This window comes from Nuphar pumila, chromosome 3, assembly GCF_984573655.1.
Source record: "Nuphar pumila chromosome 3, dmNupPumi1.hap1.1, whole genome shotgun sequence".
Classification (NCBI taxonomy): domain Eukaryota; kingdom Viridiplantae; phylum Streptophyta; class Magnoliopsida; order Nymphaeales; family Nymphaeaceae; genus Nuphar; species Nuphar pumila.
In genome coordinates, this window is record NC_143251.1 from 20161622 (window position 1) to 20188351 (window position 26730).

At 36.3% G+C, this 26730-nt stretch overlaps 1 protein-coding gene across 1 annotated transcript; it reads right to left on the reverse strand.

Annotated features, from left to right (window-relative positions):
- Positions 1 to 118: 118 nt before the first annotated feature.
- LOC149842209 (eukaryotic translation initiation factor-like) lies at positions 119 to 23836 on the reverse strand. The gene is made up of 9 exons (XM_089998996.1): positions 23469 to 23836; positions 21517 to 21588; positions 21048 to 21143; positions 20574 to 20831; positions 5790 to 5887; positions 2312 to 2399; positions 1870 to 2220; positions 1530 to 1772; positions 119 to 1401 (listed from the first exon to the last, which is right to left on the reverse strand). Exons 1-9 carry the CDS (start codon positions 23676 to 23678, stop codon positions 367 to 369), a joined length of 2451 nt encoding a protein of 816 aa, XP_089855122.1. The 5' UTR covers positions 23679 to 23836; the 3' UTR covers positions 119 to 366.
- Positions 23837 to 26730: the final 2894 nt, after the last annotated feature.

The following is a 26730-nucleotide window of genomic DNA, read 5'->3' on the forward strand; positions in this document are numbered from 1 at the left end:
ACATAACCAACACAAACAAAGAACACAAAAGTTGTAAACAGGAAATAACACAACAATCATATTAAACTCAAGTTCAACCCGAGCACTGCCAAAATTAGCTCAAGGGGAAAATCCGGAGCATTTTTCTTCTTTCTGAATTGATGAACGTGCATTGTGATCTCGAGAAATATACAACTCATAAAATTAACTGTTCTCACAGCTAAGCTTAATCATAATTGTAACACAACTTGCTGCCTCAAATAAAAGATAAAAAAGAAATAGAAACAAAACCGAACACACTTATCTAAGTTACACAGGTTGCAGAAGAGCGAAGATACTGCAGTGAAACTAACCAACTCTTACCCTGCATATTTAACCACCAATAGTTCAAGACAGAAGGTGCTCACATGCTTCGACGTCTACCGCTTGCGCCCCGAGAATGCCCTGCCCCTCTGCATTTGACTTGATGTTTTTCATGGCAGCATCAAACACTAATTTCCGATAGAATGTGTCCTCGATTTTCTGAAGGGTTTCTTGAACAAGTTTGAAATCCAGCACTCCAGCTAAAATAAGCCTTCCCATCACCTCACCAAAATTGCTAGGAGCTTTAGGTGCGTCTATGGCAATATCATCCAACATTGCCCCATACTGCAAGAACCCAGCCCCAACATCTCTAACAGTCAATGCCTTCTTCACAAACAGGAACTCCAGGAGCTTTGAGATAGGTTCCACACAAGGTGGGCTCTTCTCGAATGCCAGGGCAATTGCTTCTTTAACAAATTCTGGAAGATACTCAGGACTCTTCAGCTCCTCTACACACTGAAGTGCTTCATTAAGATCACGAATGCTAAAGAATTCCTCCAACAAATTGATTGTCTTTCTCTTCAAATCAGCAGGGTTCAATCTCGAGATAGACAGGGGCTTATCAGACGATTGAAAAACAACAGGCTCCAATTGTTTTGAAAACCCAGGCGTACTAAAGGGCTTGGCAGGGCCTGGATATTGATTTTGTGGTGCAGTTATAGGACCACTGCCCTGCAAGAGGGCACTTGTCCTCCCGGCTATAAGACCACCACTGCCTTGTGGCAGTAACCTTGAGTTCAGAGGCGCTTGCTTCCCAACAACTGGTGGTGGGACACGGCTGCCTGTGAGACCACCTGGCTGCATTGACAGAGGGTCCACCTTTGGCATAGAGCGGCTACGAGGAATCTCCCAGTTGTCATTGTCAATGCCAGGCATTCCAGGCATCTTCCTGGCTCCAGGCATCCCAGGCATCATACCACCAGCCCCTGGTCGATTGATGGGAAAACCAACAGGGCTAGTTCCCCCCGGAGCACCTGTGGCACGGCTAGCTGCTCCAGGTCGCAAGCCAAGGTTCTTTTCTGCTTCTGAATGGATTTCACTGATAGTTTTGGCTTTCACCTGTGGACACAATTGCCACATTTAAAATTTGCCAAGCAAAGCCATAGCAAAAGGAAAAGCTGCCAAAGGCCAATAATAAGCTAAAACCGATAGACCACCACCTTAAAGGACAAAATTTTGGAGCTTACCTCTTCACGCCTAGGGACCCAATTATTGGCTCTGAGATCAAGAACATTACGCACCATAAACCTCAATCTTGGAGCTAAGTGAGGATTCTTGTAAAGCACTTTCAGTCGACCGAAGTACATATCGTTAATCCGGCGAGATTTGGGGCTTTCATCAAGCTGCTTGCCGATGGTGTTAAAGAATTGGCAGATGGCCTCAACATTCTCATCGTCCGGACAGGATTTTGCATCATGTCCCAATAGTTCCTGCTCATGAAGAGTTTTGGTCCTTACAAGGGCATTCAACACACTACGACTAACAATTTAATCAAAGATAGGGTATGCAGGTGAATTCTCCACAGACCTGAACAATGTGATGAACAATTTTCTCAGGCACCATCTTATGCTTCAAGAGTTCACCGATAAGTCGGATGTTCCCAAGAGTTCGAAGCTTCACGATTCTCTCCTTATCCTTGCGTTCCAGTTCTTGTTCTGGTGCTGTCATCTGCCTGATTTCAGCCCTTAGTTTGTCAGAACTTTCAAATGCCTCCTGACAGTTATTCAGAAGGACCCCCTTAAACGTGATTTCTTTGCCATCAGGTTCGTCAGAAGGAAAGGGTGGAAGCGTCGTATTTAGATTAGAACATAACAAAGCATACATAGGGCAAAAGGTAGGCTCAAACACTGCCTTCTCAAATATCAGCGAGATGACACCCTGTGTGGAAAAAACAAGAATAAAATTTTGTAAATTAACATACAAAGTGCAACAAATTTGGGTAAGAAAATGTCTATAACATCTATGAAACCTTCAGAATATCAGCTGATGTGATCCCAGAATCAATAAGTTGGCCTTTAAGAATATCGAATTTTTCAGGTGTCAGCTTGTTCAGTATCCTGACAGTAGAAAAGCCAACCTTAGTGAACACAAGAAAATAGCTAGGGATCATGACAGCTTAGAACCTTTTTTGTCCTCAAACACATACAATATAAGAATACATCAGTTTTATGCTGAAACAGTAGAGCGATAGTATGTCTTTTGCACCAAGCTTAATAGCTCGGCAACTATTCAGGAAACTAATCAATCACAGGTAAACAAAGGTTCAGCGAGGATTCAATTACAAGCACAGAAAACTCATCAAGCAAACACTTCTCTTTCTTTCTAACATAACCCTATAAAACATCATACTTGTTTTATGGTTTAAATAGTCACAAGACCAACCATATAGTAATAAAATTTACTAGGCAAAATGTTTGCATAAGCTTATGTACTTTTATTTCTTTCAACTAAAACCTAACGTGCGTTTGGCAACAGAAACATGGATATTGCAAGCTCAGAAAGAAAACAATGAACAATGACTACCCTTGGAGAAATTAAAAGTGAATGACGAAGTGGAAAATCAAAGCACTATTTTTAAACGCTGTCAGGTATTGATTACTATTTCCAGTCATAGGTTCAGGTGACCAAAAGGATCAAACAGCAAAACGGTACCCCAAGAATTAGAACTTCCCTTAAAGGACACAATTCTGCGGAAGAATGCAGCAGCAGTACATCAATTTTAGGATAACACATATCCAGACACCACCTAGCCTGGAGAAAGGGCTACATTAAGTAGAAGAGTATAGGACACGGGGTGAATCTTTTCTCATGGACTTTTTTTATTAAGAGCGGCACATAAGAAAATACATGATGCAAACCAAAGGGACATAACAGTGTGACATCTATGTCACATAGGTGCGGGTGCAGATGCGGTGATGCGGCACTTTAAAAAAACATGGGTGCAAGGGTGAGGGAGGGTATATATAATTATATATATAGAGTAAAGGGTAGGTGTCTGATGCTTTTTTGTGCCTACTGCGTGCCTACCGAGCTTTGGAAAGATTGTTTCCATTTTTTCTAGAACCTGATCATACAGATGTGATCTACATGCTTGATTTTGTGGGAATCGACTTTTGGATTGTCCGATTCCAACACCAAGTTAGGTTTTATAAGATTTAAAAATCAATGGTCTACACTTTTAAAAAACATTTAATGCTTAAAAATCATTTTTTTCCTAAAAACCATGATCCAAGTGTGATTTCCTAGTAAATCGATCATGCAGAACACATATGTAGGGTTAGATTTTTTAAAAATAACTTGAAAACTCTTATCCAAGCTCGGTAAGCAAGCAGTAGGCACAAAAAGTGTCAGGCACCTACCCTTTTCTCTCTCCATATATATATATATATATATATATTAACAGTCTTAAGTTAACACTAATGAAATAAAAACAATTATCATATCATCAATTCATCATGCATAAATCAAATTAACAATCTACAATTGTTATTTCTCATCAATAAAAAATAACACGACACTATTGCGGAGGTGTGTGTGTGTGTGTATATATATATATATATAAACTTGGTTAGGATTAACTTAATCTACTTTTGAACAGAAATAGACCTCAGTGTGGTTAACTTCACCCGACACAAAGGAAGCTGTGTCCAAATATCACACCCACATAGGTGCAAGTGCGACGCGGGTGTGGTGCCCTGTTAGAAGAGTTCGTGTTACATAATGTGCCATAGATAAGGACCAGCATAATATAAAATTTCAGAGATTTCAATTGCCAAATTACCTAAAAAAACAGTTTTAACCACAAAATCAGGAGAATAAAACTTTTAAATTATTCATTGTGACAGACAGAATTACTTCCACGTAGGGGTGGCAAAACCTGACACAACCCGCCAACCCGCCTCTTAGGCGGGTTCGGGTTTGGAAAAAACGAACCCGTTTAATAAACGGGTCAACCCGCCTAACCTGTTTATTAAACGGGTCGAGTTCGTGTTAGGGGTATGCCAACCCGCCTGACCCATTTAATAAACGGGTTAGGCGGGTGGGTCAACCCGCCACCCCGTCTGCCAACCCGTCAACCCGCCAACCCAACCCGCCGACCCGTCAACCCGCCAACCTGAGAACCCGTTTACCCGACCCAACCCATTTATTAAATGGGTTGGCGGGTCGTGTTGGGTTACCCGTTTATTAAACGGGCCGGGTTCGTGTTTGCCACAGCCGACCCGTTTAATAAACGGGTCGGGTTCGGGTTGAGGTATGCTGACCCGTCAACCCATCGGGTCGATCCGCCAACCCAACACGATTGCCACCCCTACTTCCACAGTTGTTGATGTCCATTTAGACAAATTTAAACAGCTGGTAAAGAGTTATTCCAGTTATTCTGAGGTGGTCTGACAAACATAGTTTGAAAAACCCAGCGACTCACGACTCGACTTGCTTGGTCTTGACTCAGGACTCGGTCTGGTCAACCCAGTGACTCGGTCAGGTGTTGCTAAGTTTTATTATATATATGAAGATGATATAAATATATTATACAAATAAAAAAAATGTATACAATGGCATTTATGGCATGAAAATGTTAGCATATACATAAACATTAGGTAACATGTAGTGATGTACCAAATATCTAGTATTATATAATTTACAATCTATGTCACATAGGTGCAGGTATGAGTGCAGATGCTGCAATGTTGCGCTTTAAAAAAACTTGGGTGCGGGGAGGATATATATATATATATATAATTTTTAACAGTTTTAAGTTAACACTACGTGTATTTGTGTGCATTTATGTATATAGATAGATAGATAGATAAAAATGGACTTGATTAGGGTTAACTGACTGAATCTACTTTTGGATAGAAATGGACCTCACTGTGGTTGACTTCACCTAACACAAAGGAAGCTGTGTCCAAGTGTCGCACCCGCCCTGGTGCGGGTGCGGGTGCAGGTGCGGGTGCGGGTGACATAGTTTACAATAAAATCAATTTTATGCTGTCACAAGAACATGTGACATGCCATCTTTTGTGTAATTTTTCATTATGGATAGCATAGCATGTAAGAGGACATGACTTGGGAGTGAATTGGATAGCATATCCCTGTGACAGATTTTATGAGTCACCAAACTATTACATCAAGCATCACAATCAACAGATTGTTATGATGTACAACTATCCAATCCAACAATCAACTTTCATAAAAAAAACTTATTTGTGAAATTGTGCATTGATAAAGTAATCAAGATTTTCAATGTAAAACCAATATAAAAAACTAAAAGAGTAAATAAACGTAATTACAATAGCAAGAATGTTACATCTCAAGGAAAATCAACATGAAAGTAGTTCCATGAACAAATAAAACAAAGAAAATTCCATTTTCATCATCATAATTCTTATATATGACGCTAATCTACCATAGGCTCTAGAAAAACAATATTCGCAGTTAACTTTTACCCTTTTACTGTCTTCAGAACACGCGCTTTCTCTGAGAGACTTCCTCTCTGGGCAGACCAAGGAACTTCAGCCTTGATAAGAGCAGGGGCATGTCCCACCTACAGATAAACATGCATACTGTGTCAGCTGAAAGAATTAGCATTTGATCTGAAAAATAGAATGTAGATAATAAACACTCCATTGATGTGCCTGCAGGTGTGTTTCTGCTTTACAAAAGCTAAAAAGTTAGATTAATATTGATCCTATTAAAACTATAAAACAAATAAGTATGTGTATGCACGTAAACATTGGAACTTCAAATGAGTGACAAATACATGTGAATGTTGTGCATTTTGATTAGGGGATGTGCAGTCCAGTGGATCACGCTCTATCAAATAAAAAAGAAGGAAACATCAACATAAAAGACTGCAAATAGGGAGAATATTTCAAAAGGAGCTTTTAACAATATATGAAAGAACAGTTAAACAAAAATGAAAAATAAGCAAACCTCTAATGAAATAACTGTTTCAGAAAAAAGAAAAAATAGAGCAATAGAGTCAGCTCTTTTCCAGCCACTACCTATCAATTGAAAAACACTCAGCAATTTGGATAATGTGAAAGCTCGAAAACCTTCCAAATCATGCATGTTGAACTCCAAACTCCCACACTGGGAAGAAATCATGTAATATTCCACAATAAAGTCATGTGTACTTATTTTTATTTGCATTCGATTGTGCTCATGTGCACAACTATAATCATAGAACCCCAGCTAACTGGTATTCTAACCCGTATATATTCACAGTTCTATATGTTTTTAGGTTAAGCATTAATATGTGATGTTTTAACTTATAAGTTGCACTAATAATTTGCTTAGATAATAACCCAAGACTTTGTATGTGTTAATAATCCAACCTCTGGTCATGTCATATCCCTAGATAAAGTAGGGTCACCGGGAGCGCCATAGGCTTCGGGGAAGCGTGCATCCCTGAAGCGCGTTTCGGAAGCACGAAACGTGGTGCTTCCGAAACGCGCTCGGAAGCACCACCATTAAATGGGAAGTGTGCTTCCCATTCAATGGAAAGCTCGCTTCCCCTAAATGGGAAGTGTGCTTCCCCCTCGCTTTCTTTTTTTCTCTTCCCTTGAGCTTCCTAGGTCACTTCAGAGACAATTTCTGGTTTGTTTCTAAGTCGTCACATGCTTCCCGCTTCCCAAAATTTTGTAAGTGCATCGCTTCCCGCTCCCACTTCCCCGATTGGCAATCTGAGATGAAGTGTCGCTCTGGATTCCTAGATAATGTCAAAAGGACTAGACATGTAGTTTTGGCAAAATGCACACACATGAGAGAGAGAGAGAGAGAGTCTCCAATTATAACAGCAGGTAAAGAGACAACATAAAGAGGTGTGGTCATTGCTCACAACAGATATTAGGCGAGTTCTTCTGTCAAGCTCGTGACTACAATTGGAGATAGAGAAAGAGAACTACCCAAAGGGCCAGACCAAGCAATCGGAATATTGGCATCCAAAGGGACAAGTCAAAAGGTTACCCTCCAATAGATAGAGATAGAAAATAGGATGGGCATAAATAACTTAGTTTATACTCCCAATTGAACTGCTCAAGTAATTGATTAGTATAGTAATCTAATTAAACTATTAAAATTCATAAACATCCAACCAACATCGCAAATTATTATCCCAAAATTTTATTTCTAATCTTACAAAAGGGACATTTTTCCCAAATTAAAACCTAAGACTGAAAAAGGAAACCTTTTGTGGACTACAGCATAAAACTAAAGAAAATTATGCACATAAAATATATGACTAAAATCTGTCTTGAACATCAATAAAGTATTGGATTAAACCAAAGAGAAAAAACAGGAAAATATTAACAAATAACAATGGAATACAATTAAATTAATAGTAGCATTTGGCATTATTAGAAATAGCATCAAAAAAATCTAAAAATAAACTGAAAATATTGTTAAATCTTTAAAAGATTGAAAAGATGAAACAATATGTTCTCTTTAGATGAAAAATTCAGAAAAGTAAATAGAATGAATTGAGAATAACCTCTCCATGAGGTCACATATGGTCTTTGTCTGAAAAATAATGTCTCAGAAACTTACCAGGTTCTTGCCAATTGAGCTATGAGTTTTTTTTTTCTTTGTTTTATTTGCCATCCTCAGGATTTAGAAGGCACATCTTTGAATTGTAGGAAGAATGTCACTTAATAAATGTTTTAAACATAAATTAATTAGAATTTAATTTAATGAAGAGGCATACACCTCTGATATGCATCCATGCTTATCAATGAGGTTTACTGGCTCGGTCTCAAACAAACACCAAGGAATATGAGCTTCTAATAGTGAAACATGGCTTGCATAAATTTTTTCTTTCCTTTTCTCCACAATGAAGCATAAACATATAATATGCACACTTTGTTCACTCTTGATGCACATCCATAAAACAATATTCCCACTATTTTAAACAAATGATAGAATGCTAAACGCGTATAACAATCAAAACATGTTCTTGTTAAAAATATCAATATATAACATGTAACTAGGTTTTTTTACTTTTTAGTTTTTTAGTTTATTTTTGGTTTGTACTGAACTAGTCAATACAAAGAGAGTCGTTGGACTCCCAACAACTCTCTATATGCCCCTTTTCAAATGTGTATAAATATGGGCATTGCCCCCACTAAATGTATGATTCTTGTGTGGATTACAATCAATAAACTTATTGTTTTTTTCTTGTTCTTAAACCCATATAGTAGGTATTTGTGTGTGAACCCTTTTTGTGGTTCTTTTGAGTGTTCATTTCGGTATTTTTAGTGGAACTCTTTCAGTGTGAATTGTTGGTGATTTAGTGAACATCTTTGAAGGAACTCATATTCTTACATGATATTAGAGCATGGTGATCAAGCTCAAATTGTGTTTGGAACATTGGGAAGCATGCCACTCCAAATTTAAAAGTTCCTATATTTTCTATTCGAAGTGTTCGTGATTGGTGAAATTTGTGTGGTGGTAAAGTGCTTGTGACTTTCACCGTTGCTCTTATTCTTTTATCTTCTCTTTCTCTATTTTTTCTTCTTTTTTTCACCCTTGTAAAAAATAAATGACAATGATAATATCACCATAAAACACATTAAGCTCAACGACTCTAACAATGTAACATGGGCTTTAATTATGAAGCATTTTATATGGAGAAAAGGGTTGTGGGGATTAGTGGATGTGACCAATCCGAAACCTAAACTAATCCTTACTAAAGTAAAAGGTGAGTAAGAAGTACCTCTTACGAAGGTTGAGAAAAATAAGGCAATAACCACTTATGAGAAAAAGTTGAAGGAATGGAGAATGGGACATGCCAAGATTATGTCTTGGCTTATTAGTAGCGTCGACATCAAGAAGTGTTCACGTTTTGCTAAATAGAACATGCAAACAATGTTGTGAACACCCCAAATTTTCCAAAAAATTCTAAAAATTTCCATTTTTGCCCTTGGGTCCATCTTTGAATAATCAAGTCAATTTTTTATGAAATTTCCATTCATTTCTCGGATTCGTTGAAATCCAGACTCAATTTTCATTTCTAACCCATTTTCTGAAGGATTTTCCAAAGAACAACGTTAAAACTCTCGAAAAACCCTTCTTTTGTAAATACTTTCAAATTTTACAAAATATTCCAAAAATCCTTTTGTCTTCTCGTAAGTTTCAGAGTTTTATCTTAAAAACACCAAAAAATGTAGAAAATGCAAAAAGAAAACAACAAAAAATTCAAAAAATCAGAAAATATGCAGTTCAAACCCTTTTTGAAACTTGTTTTGCTAAAAACCTCATTTGAAAAAACATTTTATGAAAAATTCTTTTTGAGGAGCCCCTTTTTGGAAATTGGGAAAATTTGTAACGGCCCCCTCCTGCTCTCGAACTCTCTTCCTCTTTCCCTCCATCGCACCTTCTTCCTCCTCCGCTCATCTCCAACTAACCCATCCTCCAGATCCTTCCTCCTCCTCTTTAAAAGGGATACGCAGAGGAACCCTCAAACCATCCGTCTTTCACCACTCCACGTCTCTTCTCCTTTACGATATCCATCTCCTACCCCTCCATGCGCATCCTTCTCTCTCTTCTGTATATCCCTCTTCGTCGATCTTCTTCTCCTGCTTCTCATTCCCTCTCTTGATGTTCATCATCGACCGAGAGAGCTCTGATCTCACTAACAACGACCCAAGTTTCTCCCATTTGCTGGATTAAAGAAAGCCTCAACCCCTGTAGCAAGCTAATCTGGAAGAAGCATCATCTTCACCCCCCTTCTTCTTCTCCTGATTTCCTCTAGCAGAAAAAGATCGATCCCCCCCCTATAGCCGCAGGTAAAGTACCTATCCCCTTTGGTTTTCTCTGAGTTCTTTTTTTTTCTCATTGAGATATTTGATTTTTCTTGTTTTGAGCCCCATTAACGCACCCTTTGTAAACTCGATTTGCACTTAGCAATGTCGATTTACACCGTGCAATATCAACGAAACGATCCTGTTCCTACAATTTTTTTTATCATTATTATTTCAGATTAACGTGTATTTATCAGTTTGATTTTGATTTTATTTCTTTCCCTCTTCTTACGATTTATATTTTTCACCTCCAGCAGTGATTCATTTTTTTTTCTTTTTCTGTTTCATTGCCTTAATTCAGCATCAACCCTCTTATTTGCTTTCTTCATCATTTCATTAGTGATATCTTTGTTTAGCATCATCGCATTTACATCAGATCCATTGTTGTTTCATTTCATTCTCACTGCATCGTTACATTTTGGACCTGCAACTTCCCTTGTTCCTTGTTCAGAATATCAATATCATCAGATATTCACTGCTTGTGTTTATTTCATCGAATACTTTGGTCTCCATGGCCTGGTTTGCTACATCATAATATGCTGAGAATCATCAAATTGTGTCGATCACTGCGTATTCATATCATTTGGTAATCACGCGATCAATTTTTTTTTCTTTCTTTCTCTTCAAGTTGATATTATTCCGTGCTTATTAGATGAGTGCATTGTCTTGCTTCCCTGGTTTAGACCATGAAAAAAAAGCAGGTCATGGCCTATCTAAATCAGTGAGATTTTTTTTTAACAGTTAACGTTGTTGAAAATTCGTTTTATGTTGGATTGAATTCCAATTAGTTTGACAGTCGGACTGTGTCCCAAATAATTGAAATCATCTTGCACTGGGAGGGGGTTAACGGCAAAGATAGAAAGTTCTTTCTGTAAAAAGTTGAAACTTCTTCATAAAGATGATAATTCCAGTTGGGTTTTGATATTTACACGAAGCTTGTGAAACGTAGGAGTCTGATGGGTTGAATTCAAATTGTCTGAGATATCCAAGTTGGTATGACTTTGTTACGTGCTTTTAATGTTTTTTTTTAATCTTCCTGGATATTCCTGGTAAATGTTACTGTTTTGGTAGCCTTCAATAGAACTCCATCTTTTGTAGGATTTATATTAAAGGACTATCGACCATGTGCAGAGGAAGTTGCATTCATCAGTTGAAATTCTTTTCTGCTAATCAGGTTCACGGTGATTTGCATGGTTCCCTTACAGGGTGAAGTGTTGATTTCACAATAAGCAAGAGATGGGGATATAGAATTAACTGTGAAAAGTTGAAATTGATCCTGAACAGTGAATATCCAAAGTCGATTCATAACAATGAATGTTGTGCACTGTGTTGTATATGTTGTAAAAGCATTTTTTTTAGAGAAGAATCCGCATCTCACGGTTCATATTGCCACAAGCCATCTGCTACAATCCCCACTTACAGCTTCATCACACACACACACACACACACACACACACACACATATATATATATATACATATATATATATATACATATTTATTTATTTTTATTTTAGTTGCTGTAACCTTCACAGGTTACAAAAAATGATTGTTGTGGTTTTCACTTTAGTACTTATAACAGTAACCAGCACTACTGCTGCCACCACATTTTACACCTTTAGCAATGCTTAAACGCTGCTGAAGTCTTCACTGTACACATCAACACACCATCTGCAGCACACCACTTGCATTTCCACTGTCACACTTCCTCACCTCACTGCTGCACTTGTGTATTGCACTCACCCTTGCACCATCTCACTACATCTTCACATCCTCACCTTACCTACAGCACCCCCACAAGCATCCCATACATAGTGCCATCACCTTTCATCACTTGTTATCATTATAGCACACCAACCCCTGCACTTCACCAATGCACAGTACATATGTATCACCCAACACCACTGCCCCTCCTGTCTCGCACCTCCATGCTTCCAGCATGCCACTTGTTGCATTCATCACAGCCCCACACTGCACTTACAGTATCATTTGCATATTGTTCCTACACCACCTATAGTACACTGCTAAATTGTTGTAGTTTTATGTGAATTTCACAACAGTCCAATGTATTGATGTGACCTTGCATGCGTTCATAGTATATCACAGTGAGCATTTCACAGCAGTCCAATACACTGTTGTGACCTCATATTACAGTAAATGTTCAAAGCAGCTTACGTACTGTTGTGATCTCCCACGTTCATAGCATGTTATCATAATGCACCCCATGGTTGCTATGAATTCACAAAAAATCTCCTTTGCATTTATTTTTGGTGGCATTTGCACTCCCAGCTTCATTTCTTCATCAGCCATATGTAGCATCTCTACCACAGCACTGTTTTCACTTGCATCCTCACTTCATAACTACCTTCCCCTGTATACACCTCATCACTTCACTACATATTGTCCACCTACACACACCAGCACCTAGCTGACATACATTTCCTGCATTTCTCCTGTGCACAGCTCCCTTTTTCAGCCTTTATATATATATATATATATATATATATATATATATATATATAGTTTGCTTAGCTTTCCATTTAGGGGTAGCTGTAAAGTTTTATTTTCTCTAATATAAAGTTTCTTTCAATTTGCTGGGAAAATGTTAGTTTCGTTAAAAACATCATGTAAATACTTGTCATAGGATCCAATTGAGCCTTTCTCAACCAACATTTGCATTCTTTGGCTTTGTATCATGACTCGAATTTGTATCATTGTGTGTAATTTATATTTCATTCTTTTGTCACGTTTTCATAAATCAATCTATACCCCACCAATCTTTTGGTGGTATGTAGAAATCACCTAAGATATAGTTTATAGCAGTACAACTCCCCTTTATATCATGTCAGTTTATGTGCATTTAGTGCTAGGCCTAAGCACACCTCTTGAGGCATATACATTGTATCCCTTTAAAATTACATGCATTTCCTTGTAAAGCACTTGCATTCCACTTAGGCTAATCCACGGGTATTTCTTTATCAATATGGGTGGGGTCATATATGTTCTCCATTTGCTCTCACATTTGGCATTTTTTTGTATAATAACCCTGTTTTTGCAGAGACATATGAAAGTTGTTCTCTCGGACTAGGACTTTATCGTTTTAATTTCAATTTAATAAATTGTAATAGCTAGATCTAATGAGAATTCTTTACATTTCAGTCCTAGATTAGAATGTATGAGCATATATTTTTCTAGAACTACTTGTTTTCATATTATTTTCATTTTATTTTTCAAAAATTCCATATGATGGGAACACGAATGGCACCTGCACCATTCTAATAGAAGGTAATTAAATCCTAAGTTGATAATTCACGTCAATGGCCATAATCATAATGTGAACAAAACTTGGGATTTTCATCTTTTATGGAATAACACTGGATCCACACTGGATCTCTTTTCAAAAATCATCATAATTTCAAATATTTTCTTCCTTTATTAGAGTTTAATTTAAAATTAACTCAAGATATATATCAATGGCCATAGTCAGGATATATTGAGAGTTAATTTCATTTTAAACTCTATAAAGGCACAAAAATGTGATTTATTCTTCACTTGAATTTAAATATGATTACTATATAATACATTCAATGACCATAGTTAGGGATGTATTATATCTTTAATCTTATTTTAACTCGCCTAAAGAATAAAATATACTTTTCAAAAACCAGATTTCAAATCCTTTTTCATTCATTTCATCATTTAGAATAGAATTTTATCATATTTTCAATTCTTTTTCAAAATCCAAGTGATTTCCTTCAAATATCTTCTTCACTTCTCAAATCAATTTTTCAACTCTTATAAATTCAAATATCATCTTCAAATTAATTTCTATATTCAAAATTCAATTTTCAACCAATTTTCAAAATTCAGATCAACATCTCAAAATCCAATTTCAAAGCTCAATTCAAACTTTGAAAGTTCAAAATTCATTTTCATTCTCATTTTTAAACTTCAAAAATCAAACTTATTCTTCATCTTCAAAGTTTCACCTGAAGATTGAGTCTTGGTGCTTAATTCAAAATCAAAGCTTTGAGATTGATTATGAATCTCAAAATTCGATGTTTCCTAAATTTTTAAATTCAATCTGGGTTTTTTCAAAAACCCAGGTCCATCTTCAAAAGTCCCATTTAGACTTTCAAAATTCAATTCTAAATATAGAACTCAATCCCACTTTGGATCCAGATTTTCAAAATCCAACTCAATCTTGAATCTCAGACTTCGGATCAAATTCCATTTAAGATTCTAGAATTCAATCTCATCTTGGATCCCAGACTTCGGATCCAATTCCATATAGGATTCAGACTTTGTATTCAAATTCCATCTTGGATCCCAGATCTCAAGTCCAATTCCATTCCCAATTCCAGATTTCAAATCCAAATCTATCTTGATTTCCAGATTTCAAGTCCAATTCCATTTTTTCATATTTGGACCTCTTAAACCCCATTCTATTTTCAAAACTCCATTTGGATTTCTCAAATCCAAATCCTATCCTGATTTCAAAACTTTAAATCCAAAATTCAATTCCATTTTAAATTCCATTTCTGTTCAAAATTCAAATTCAAAATTCATTTCTGACTCTAAAAACTTCATTTCTTTTCCTCTTTCTCTTCATTCTTTTCGAATCGAGATTTATCTTCCCAACTCTGATTATTTCAAAAACTTAGAACTTCAAACATCATTCCAAGAACTATCTCAAGTTCTAAGTTAGAAAACATTTCTTCACTCTATTCATCTGAGAACCACTTGAGATTTCCAAATCATTTTTCAAAAAGAGCATACATTTGTTGCATTTACACAAGCATGATTCTTTCTGCATTTTTTTAGAATAAACTCTTAGATAATATTTAGGCAAAGCGAAAAGGCATAAATTCGATTCTTGGTTTGATTACCCCTGGTAAAGGCGCCAGGAACGGTCGAACCTCGTACCGACGAGCGAGCCTCATCTCTCAATTTTCCCGCAAATATTTCAAAAATGGAGGCGAGTAATCTTTTAAAATCTTTTCAAAAATTAAGGTCAAGTAAGACCTTCGCAGAATATTTCCTCTCTCATTCTTCTTTCTTTTCTTTTCTCTTCTCTCTTCTTTTCTGTCTTTTATTTTCTCCCTTCAAAAAGGAGGAAATAGAGGTTGGAAAGGAAAAGAGAGAAGGAATACAAAGAGGAAAATTTTTGCGATGATCACAAATGCATGGGATTATCTTAAGAGAATGTCCTCTCTTAAAGATATTGCACATGTGTGCAACTTAAAAGATAAGGTACGAAATATGGTTAGAGAAGATAAAAGCATTAGAGTATATTATAATAGTTTGTTCGAATTATGGAAAGAGTTGCTCGTCTTCAACCAAAGTAGCATTGTTCGAAAGAATAACTCAGTTTTAGCCGTATCTAGATCGGGAAACTATGTTCGTACCTTCAAACCTCCACACTATGGAAGGGGCAATGAGTATGAAAGAAAGAAAGTTATTTTCAAATATTGTCATGAACCGAGACATGTAAAAACATATTATCCTAAATTGAAGAAACACTATGAAAAGAAAGTTATCCTCGGTTGAACCTCCAACCATCCATAGGAAACATGTCCTTAACGCAATTAGTGGAGGCTCTTCAACCTCTACTCAAAGGAGTATCTTCATCTACTGGAGCCACGGTTTCTTCCTTCGGCGTTTTCGATCTTGGTAAATCTCTTTGCATTCTTGACCCAGGTACCTCTTTTCATATGACACCAAATAGTGATATGGTATCCGAATGTCATAATTCAAGTGGATCAAATGTTTTCACCGCCGATAGAACATCTCTTGAGATAAAAGGAATATAAAATTTTGAAAACATCTCTCAAAACTCAAAAAGATTTTGTATTCCACAAATTAGATATATTCGTAAACTTAACTTAAATCTTTTATCTGTTTCTCAATTATCTGACCATAGATGTAATGTTTCCTTCTCCTCTCGAGGTTGACGAGTGCAGGATTTCCAATCAGGGAAGCTGATTTAGAAATGCCATAGAGAAAGAGGCTTATACTACATAGATTTTTTGAAAATATAAGAGAATACATTTTGTTGTAATGTTCAGAAAGTGAATTTGGATCTATGGCATAAAAGACTTGGCCATCCTAGTATATCCAAGATCCATTTTTCCAAAGATGAAATTTTTTTGTAATTTTACATGTGAAAATTGTATTCTTGGTAAAATAAAGAGATTACCATTTCAAGAAAGAACATTTGTTTCTTCTCGACTACTTGAGTTAATACATTCGGATGTGTAACCTGCACCTGTTATGTCAAATGGTAGTTTTATGTATTGTGTAATTTTTGTAGATAATTTTACGACACACTTGGATTTATTTTCTTAAATATAAGTCTGAAGTTTTCTCACACTTCTAGATATTTTATAATCTAATCAAAAATCAATTTAAGAATGATATTTTCATCTTTCGCACTGATTCATGGAGAGAGCTTTTATCAAAAGAAATTAAAGATTACCTAAACCTATACAGTATCACACATCAAAAATCATGTCCTTATACACCTTTACAAAATAGTTTAGCTAAAATGAAGCATAGGCATATTATAGAAACAACAAAGACTTTACTTATTATAAATCAAGTACTAAAGTTTTTTGGGTTGAAGGCACGTTAACTGCAGTTTATCTAATTAACAGACTGTCATCCTCTTTCTTAAAAAACGCATCTTATATTGAAAAACTTTTCAAACAAATCATAGATTACTCTAGGTTAAGGGTTTTTAGAGGCAGGTGTTTCATTTTTACTGACAAAAATGACAAACTCTCTCCTCGTTCTATTCCTTGTGTTTTTCTAAGATATATAAATAATCAAAAAGGTTATATGTGTCAAGGAATATATCTTTTTTGGAAAAGAAAACTTTTTTTGAAACTGAAAAAACTAAAGAAATAAATGAGTATTCTTTTATGTTGGATTTAATTCCAAAGATTGGTGAGTGTGATATTGATGAAGACCAAGAAGTTAAAAATGATGTGATAAGTAAAGAACCATCCCATAAAGATAAAGATTGTATTCAATATTCTAGGCGTGGTAATTTAGAACATCCATGTGCTCTCGAAAAATATACCAGTAATGAAAAAAAAGGAAGAGATACAAACAAGAAGGTCATCTAGAGTGCCAAAAATTCCTAAAATTTTTGTATCCTATGAGTCTTTTTCACCTAAGTATCAAGCCTACATTGTATTAATACATTCATACATAAAACCTTCCAACTATGCTTGAGCAAAGAAACTTACTGAGTAGAAGCTATGAGAGTGGAATTGAATGCCTTAGAAAAGGTGAATACTTGGACTATTCAAGACATTCCACCAGGAAAGAAGCCTATAGGTTGTTGATGGGTGTATAAAGTTAAAACCAAGAGTAACGAAACTCTTGAAAGGTACAAAGTCATATTAGTTGTCAAGAGATATTCACAAGAGTATGGAATAGACTATGAGGAAACATTTGCTCCAGTTGCTAGAATAACCACATTTAGGACCTCAATAGCTCTTGCCTCTATAAAAAAATGGCCTATATATCAAATAGATATCAAAAATGTGTTTCTCAATGGAAGCTTGCCTGAAGAAGTTTATATGAAACCATCACCTGGCATTGTTATTCCTAAAGAAAAAGCTCTTCGTTTAGATAAAGTCTTGTATGGTCTTAAACAAGCACCAATGGTTTGGTAAAGACAAGTTTAGTCAAGTTACAGTTGAATTTGGTTTTCAATCTTGTCTGACTGACATAACTTTGTTTGTTAAGATTGTTATTCCTAAAGAAAAAACTCTTTCTTTAGATAAAGCCATGTATGATCTTAAACAAAACCCAAAGGTTTGGTACGACAAGTTTATCAAGTTATGCTTGAATTTGGTTTTCAATCTTGTCTGACTGACATAACTTTGTTTATAAAGATTTCTGATATAAGTATTATTATTCTTCTCCTCTACGTGGATGATATGATTATCACTGAAAGTAATAAATAGGGAGTTGAAAACATTAAAAGGCTCCTCAAAATACTTTTAAAATGACTTATTTAAGTTTTAAAAAAAACTTGGTATAGAAGTAGCTTAATCTTCTAGAAGTTATATGTTAGACATAATCTAAGTTTGCTTTAGATATTATTGACAGGTTTGATATCTCAAATGATAACGTCGACAGTCCCGAAGTTGTCAATGTCAAAATGAAGATTGACGATGGAGAAGCACTTGAAAATTCAACACCTTACAAACAACTTGTCGGGGCACTATCATATTTCTCAATTACGAGACCTGACATTGCACATGCAGTTCACACAGCAAGCCAATTTCAGTATGCTACTACCACTGTTCATATGGGAGTTATTTTGTGCATTATTAGATATATTAAAACTTTTATTTTTTTAAGATTTTTCTTGTCCGCTTCTTCCTCCTTAGATTTAATTGCTTATAATAATGTTGACTAAAGAGGAGATCCAAATAACAGACACTTAACTATTAGTTTTTTGTGTATTTTTAGGTGAATCATTGATTTCTTGGAGGTGTAAGAAGCAACAGAAAGTCTCTCTCATCAACTGAAGCAGAATACAAAGTCATGGCTACAACCACTATGAAAGTGGTTTCGCTAAGGAAATTGATAGATGACATGGGTGTTCAGTGCAAAGGAGCATCACAATTATGTTGTGAAAACAAAAGTTTCATTTACATTGCCAGCAACTGAACCTTCCACGAACAAACCAAACACATTGAGATGAGTTGTCACTATGTACGAGAGGAATTTCTACACGGCACTATTGATCTTCTTTATGTTACTTCAGAATATCAATTGGCAGATTTCTTCACAAAACCTTTCGCAGCTCCTAGATTTCATTTTCTCTTAGACAAACTTTCAATTATCCAACCACAAGTTTGAGGAGAGAGTGTTAAAAATATTAATATATAACATTAACTAGGTTTTTTTAGTTTTTAGTTTTTAGTTTTTTAGTTTATTTTTATTTGTATTGAACTAGTCAAAGTGTTGACTAGTCAATACAAAGAGAGCCCAACGACTATCTATATGCCCCTTCTCAAATGTTTATTTTTTCTCTTGTTCTTAAACCCATTTAGTGGGTATTTGTGTGAACCCTTTTTGTGGTTCTTTTGAGTGTTCATTTCGGTATTTTTAGTGGAACTCTTTGAGTGTCCATTGTTGGTGAATTAGTGAACATCTTTGAAGGAACTCATATTCTTACAGTTCTTATTTACCAGCTTGGTCGACCAAACAACCAAATATATGGCAAGTAACACCAAAATCAATTTTGCATTAGACCAACAATCTTGAAGGCCTTAACTGAACTAGTCTGGAAACTAAAGGATGGCGCCTTATTTTCACACTCGGTCCAACCAAATTAAAAATTTGCAGGTCATGAAAGTACACAAAGAGAGCTAAACTGTGCCTGTTATTAGAGTTAAATTTCCACAAAATACCGCTCCTATTGAACATTACCTTGCAAATAAATATAAAAGTGAGTAAATACACGTCAATACATACCGGTCATGGGTCATGCAAGTCATTAAAATGAAGAATCGGCATGTTTGAGTCTCGCAAACTAGGATGCATGCCATGAAGAACTCAAAAAGCATAGATTAAAATTCTTAACTACCAGAAATCAGTTCTATCTCATTAGCTGGCTGGAACTGCCTTTATTCAAATATATTTGGTAAACTTAATAACCAATAGGGATCCCTCTACCTTCTAGAAATGACAGTCTTCTATATTTGTTTGGAGAATGGAGAACCAAGGGACCTAGTCTTACGACAATGATTATGCATACCAAAGACCATTTTCTCAACATATCAATACAGAAAAGAGTACCATGGTTATTTTACCAAAAAAGACAACCTGGTCGAAGTATCTACCAATTTAATTCAAATCCAAATTGCTTATGCATCTTACTATCCAGCACATGCATCTAAGTCCCCTAAGAACTGAGATCAAGATTAACTATATGCATTTACTCATGAACCAAAACACTCCAACATCAGACCATGCTCGCATACGAAACAATACTGACCACCGCATAGCCAGGTATTAAGTTATCCCAATTATTTGAATAAAACCATCAAAGATTACTCATGGGTTATGTGACAGATGTTAATTTCCTTTGCAGTGAACATTAACTAGTTCTGCAACCTACATTGCCCTTAATAAAATTTGATATTTCATAATTGTGCTTATATTAACCACCACCACCATGGCGAATTTTGTAAGCATAATCACATTTTGAATTGTAACCTACAAAAGAAGAGAATCTTTCATAAAAGGCTGAGTGAACTTTTTAAGTAGCACACAAATACCTTGTGCAAACCCAAGGCAAAATCATGAAATTACAACATTTTTAGGTGTACCAATTTACTGACTTTATACACACGCAAGACACACACAAAGGAGGAAGAGAGAGAGAGAGAGAGAGAGAGCTTACCCCTTGCGTGGAAACTTGAACTCTAGAAGAGAACTGGGAGCTCAGTTGATCTCCACGGTTCGACTGAAAATAATTTGGTTCTTGTTGCCTTGAATTTGGTGCGTATGAATCAGATTCTGACCTTCTGCTCAAGTGTTCCTTGTTATCCCGAATTGTCTCCCAGGATCTCTCTTCTCCAGAAGCAGGGATTTGTGCAGACCAACCACGCCAATCACGATTATCGGGCTCAGAATAACGACTTTGCGGCTGACTCTGTGGCTGCATGAGGCAATGGAAAAGCATTCTTGTCAAAAACAACCCAGGAGCAGACTAATAGAACTTTTAACATCAGCTTCTCCAATATATTAATCACATGAATGCAAAACCATAAGCAATGGAAGTCTTAGTGAAAAAAGGTAACTGTAGATAGTAGGAAAAAATATATCAGAGAAAGAAAAACAAAATAACACTTGAAGAAGAAAGGATTGAGCTTACATTAGCATCGGCGCGACCCCAACTTTGTTCTTCACCAAAAAATTCAGATTCAATCTCTTGCTTGATCTTTAGAATATCTTCAGGAGGTTGAACAACCTATGACCAATAATGGGAAATAGTGAAATATAAGTGCCAGGACACTAAACCAAGTATGAACTATCCTATGCAATTGAAACTACCATCTCCTCCAAGAAGCAATAAAAACTCAAAGAAATCTACAAAAAGAGAAGCAACAGTCAAGCTTTAGATTTATCAAGCATGTTCAAAAAAGTCAAGAATTTAACTCACACACTAGAATTTGAGAAAGGAAAAAATAAACTTCAAAGGACACAACGGAAAAATTAATAAAACTAAATTGTTCCAATGTAACAGCAGATAATGAAAAACAACCAGGACTTGGCTGGATGGTTGAACATTTTCAACAACTTATAGATACCAGCTGAGAAACATTGTGAAAATAGCAAATTACCTCCCGGAACTGCAATAACACATCTCGTGTATATCGAAGACGCTCATGGCCCTCAAATCGTGCTTCTCCAGTCTATAACACAAATGAGATTATTAGACATTCTCAAAATTATAAGAAATAAAATCGACATCAAAGAGAAAGGGAGGGCAACAACCAGCACAGGTCCTTTTTTCATCAAGATTAGCAATTCGGAAAATCCATAAACACCAACATAAATGGATTCAAATTACACGCATATGTTATAAAAAGAGGAAAACAGGAAAAGCAGATGAACAACAAGTGGCATCAACAGAAAAGAAGACACCATCAACCATGGCATGACAGTCTCTTCTATTAAAATAGCCATTGAAGGTAAGAACAAAGGTTCTTTCAGTATGGCTGTTTAATGATGAGTTACAGCAATTCTTGATAAAGGAAGTAGGCCCAACCATCAAATTCCTAAAACACATGAAATCCTTTAGATGGCACAAGGTCATAATGAGAAGTAATAAAAATTATAGAGTTTTAGAAGTTGCTTGCCTTAATTAGCAACACAAGTTTGGAAAACAAAAAACCCCTTAAAACTTAAGCAAATATATTCATGGATGTGTATCAATGCGTTAATAAACAATAACCACACAAGATGAAAATATTATCCAATATGTGCATCCAAAAAGTCCGTAATATTTTTGAAAAGGAATATGTTACTGGGACATGTTCAAAAGCACAATGGAATTCAAAGACCAAGCAAAAGCCATATTTAACCAATTTTAACTAGGCAGGAAATAGGTTAAAACTCGCATCAGGTTGTAGAGAATCTGTTTTACAGCACACCATAGCTGAGGCAACTTATCCGAGACTAAGATATCAAACTTTAGCATAATAATTTTAAACAACTCACTGGAACTCAAAACACAATAAATTATGATTGTAAATGGAGAAGAAAAATCAAACATCAAAATAAACAAATAAAAAGTCGGGCCGTAAATATAACAGATTGTAGACTTTTGCCATGAATTTGGTTTCAATCCATCCAGACTTTAGCATCATGATCAGGAATTGCAATGGTATAGGTTCTTGTAGTCCTCGTACGCCAAATTTTTGGGAAGGATGGTGCTGGATCCAATCTACCCACGTGAATATCAAAGTAAACATGTATAACACTTCACAAATACCCATAGAAAGCCCCAAACTTCACCCAAAACAACAAAAGAATGACAAAGTATGAAAAATACAAAGAATTACAATAAAGAACAGAACACCAGAGAATTCAAGTGGTTTGCTGGCAGACGAGGAGACTTGTTACTCCGACAGCATATAGACGACGCACTAGTTCAAAAACAAAAAACAAAAAACAAAACCAAATTCTCTTGCAGTAACTCCACTAGAGCGAGCTTTGATATTAACCAATCATCTTCCCCAAACTCCCAATCAAAAAACCAAAATAGCAAGCAAAATAGACCCACAATAACACTTAAATGAAGCCAATTTTCACCATTATTAATCTTACATTCAACCTAATTTCAAGAAAAAAAACATCATCACGCCGTTCAAGCAAAAATCGAACCTTTTGCCGCCTTGGAGAAACATTACAAGTCTAGATTGCACAAAATCAAACATAATAAAAAAAACTCAGAGAAAATAAACAAATCTATCGAACGCAACTACGAAACTCCAATCCAACCAATCAGAAAACAAAATAAGCAAAGAAAGTAAATGAAAATCACAGAAAATAAAAATATATATCGAAGAAGAAAAGGCCTCGCAAACATCTATTTCGCACATACGAGATGATCAACGAAGCAAACAAAAGAACGGAAAAGAAAGGCAGATAATTTGCGGTTCACATCCACAGACCGATCCAGAAACGATTGCATCTTTGAGCAGAAAAAAACAGAGGAAGAAGAAGCGGAAAACGAAAAGGGAGCCCTAGATCTGATAAGATTCCTCCCCGGGGAGGAACCGAAACCGACCTTGAGCGACGCGAACGCGAAGCCGCCGCCGCCAACGCCGGAGGAACCTCCATGAGGGCGGAACGACGGCAGATCGGAGGAGGCCGACGACGAGGAGATCGCCGCGCCGGAGTTTCCGAGGGCAGAATCGGAACGAGGAGCAAAGAAACGCCCGCGGGTTCCGGCTCCACCACCAGGCCTCAAGCTGAGCACCGTCTGATCCGCCTGCATACCGCTCTTCGTCCACTCCGATAAGTCGGATTCCGGCCGATTTGTCGCAAGGGAACGGCGATACGGAAGAAAGGAAGGATGAAGAAGAGACGTGAGAGAGGGAGGTCTCTCTCTCTTCTCTCTCTCTCTCTTGCTGCTGCCAAGAGAAGGAGAGGAGGGCAGATGAAGAGAGAGAGAGAGGCAACCCTTTCTATTATGGGTTTTCTTTTTCTTTTTTTTACTCTTTTCCTATTTTATTTCTCAGAGGCCCTCTTCCTGCACTTCAATTTCTAATACGACCTAACTTCTATTTTTTGTCCTCAGTATCTTGGTCTTTTATTTTTTTCTTATTCCTTTGTAGAATACTACAAGGAAAGTATTACCTAATTACCTCTCCCTCTTTTAATGTCACCTACTACGGCTGATGATGAACGTATACAAGCTCACGTAACTTGGATGAGAATCATCTGTGGAAACCCTAGGTAAGTTTTATGTAAAGTGGGAAATTTTGTAAGTTTTATGTAAAGTAGGACACGGAACCACATAATTTTATTTTGAAATTCTGAATATATAAAAATAAAAAATAGTTTAATAATTTATAAATATATATTTATTATTAATAAGAAGAAAAAATCCCCATCATATGACACATTTAAAAATACGAAAATGTATAAAAGATATGTAATCTGTAAAAATAAATTATAAATAATATAAAAGTGCCAGAAATTTATTTTTATTATATGCATATCAGAATAAAAAATGATGTTTTCAAATTAGATGATATTTGAAGATATTATATTCTTTTGTATTATATTCGACTTCTAAAAATATTACAACAGTTCATGATAATGTTTTCAATATATTGGCAATATTGGTGACACAGGTTTAAAAACAATAGTGCTTCAATTGTGGATGGGAGGATAAGGATTTGGGTTCAACTTTCATTAATCGGATCGGGTACAAGTCTAGACTAGTTAGCTGATCATCCCAGGCTGCTTCTGTATCTAGGTCGAGGATACTGGTGACATGACCATATAACTTGATTGGGCCTACTTTGGCAGACTAATTTATATAGACGCATAGATCCATGAATCCATACTTATGGATCCAAAAATAATAAAGGATGGGTGATGCCAAGTTGAGCTAAGGTCAGACTTGACTAAGCAAGAATCCTAATTTACGCTTGGGCTGATACAAAGTACATGGACTCCGTGCTGATGCCATCATCTCTCTCTCTCTCTCTCTCTATATATATATAGATCTCTCGAGCATTCAACAAATACCGAGAGATTTGAAAATCATAAGATTTGAGATCACAAGATTTCTGGTCCTAAGACAGGAGATCACCACATGGGATACCACCAAGGTTTTTTTCTTTTTTTTAGTAATGAAGAACCTACTAGGAACCCTACCAGAAATCTCTTAAGCCCCATGTGGCAGAGGGATTCGGATATTGGTGGGTTATAACAAATCACAAGCGCAGAAGCACCCTGGTGGTAAGAACATGGACTATTGTCGTTAGGCATTATGGAAGAAAGCAATGATGCACAAACATTTCAACTAGTGCCATTAAGGCGTCCGGAGTATCTTTCCATGTCATCGTGATATCGTTGAAGAACGTATGTCGTATTGAGTGTCATTAAAGCGTTGTTTTGTTATTGTAGTTGGATCTTGTCATTTTGATGGTTGAAAACTTATCCATATTTATAAGACGCTAAGACCTGTTGACAAGAATGCTTGTTTACAAAAGCGAGGAAGGGCCTCTACCCCATCCGGTATCCTCCATTCACTCAGTATATGCATTGTATCTCAAATCGTGGTTTTAGTAACATACTACTGATTTGTGAGATATTATTTTGTTCTTTAATATTGATTTGTTTACTATTATGCTAAATTTTTGTATCGATTTGTAATATATTTTGTGATATATTTATCGATTTGTAAGATATTATGTGTTTTGTAGTGTCGATTTGTAAGATATTATGCTGAATTGTTGTATCGATTTGTAATATATTATGTGATATTATATCGATTTATAAGATATTATGTGTTTTGTAGTATATATTTGTAAGATATTTATAGAAAGACTTTTAAAACGTATGCGTGCAGAAATACATTTTTATGCGTCTACGGTGGTGATTTTCGTATTCAAATCACAAGCGCAAACTAACAAGTTTTTACGAGTATAGTCTTAGTGAGAATCGAACACAGAGACCTGAGTACAAACAATGATTGCAATTTGACCTAACCACTTGGCCAATCACATAATCAGTTCGGTTAGCCCAGGCATCAGGCGGGCTTGGCCCAGCCCAATTAGGGCCCAACAGGCCTGAGCCTGACTCGTACCCTGGCCTGTCCTGGTTAAGGTCGAGCTCAAGTCGGGCCCTTTAGGCCCAACCTAATTAATGTGGCCAGGCCTGTCGAGCTCATTTGTTTTGTAAATGGGTCAGGCCTAATTATGCTATCCTTCCGGCTTCGGCCCGAGTTTATTCAAACTGGAGCTACAACATGCAGCCCTAAGCTGAGTTATAACAAACCAGGTAACTGATAGCCTGTCGAGTACCTGACTCGATCTTCACCCTTGCTACCTTCCACAAAGCTTATTTTTATCCAAAAAAGAAAAAAAACAACAGTTCAGGTGGTGATGCCCAAAAGAGAAACACACTATGTCGTATGGCCTGGACTTCTCGCCCGGCAGGGAGCCAGCTGCTTTGATCTAAGGGACATGCACTCAGGCTATCGAATTCTTGAAATTTTTAGATTAAACGCCCTTAAGCCGGTCCACCTAGCCAAGTGTATGGAGCCCTTGTGGGCCTAGCTCCCATTATTATCTAATGACATCATTAATAGAAGTAAATTGGAACCTCTATATATTCTCCATTGTGAATTATATTATTTGGCCTTAAAATAAGGGAAGCCTACAATCAAAGGTAGGTTCGAAATTTACAACCAACAACAGTAGAAAAGGTTCAAAATCTACAACCAACAACGATCAGACAACTCTTCTTCTTCAATGCTTGAGCATCTCATCCATCGGACATCATATATTTGTTCTTCATAATTTATTTAGTAA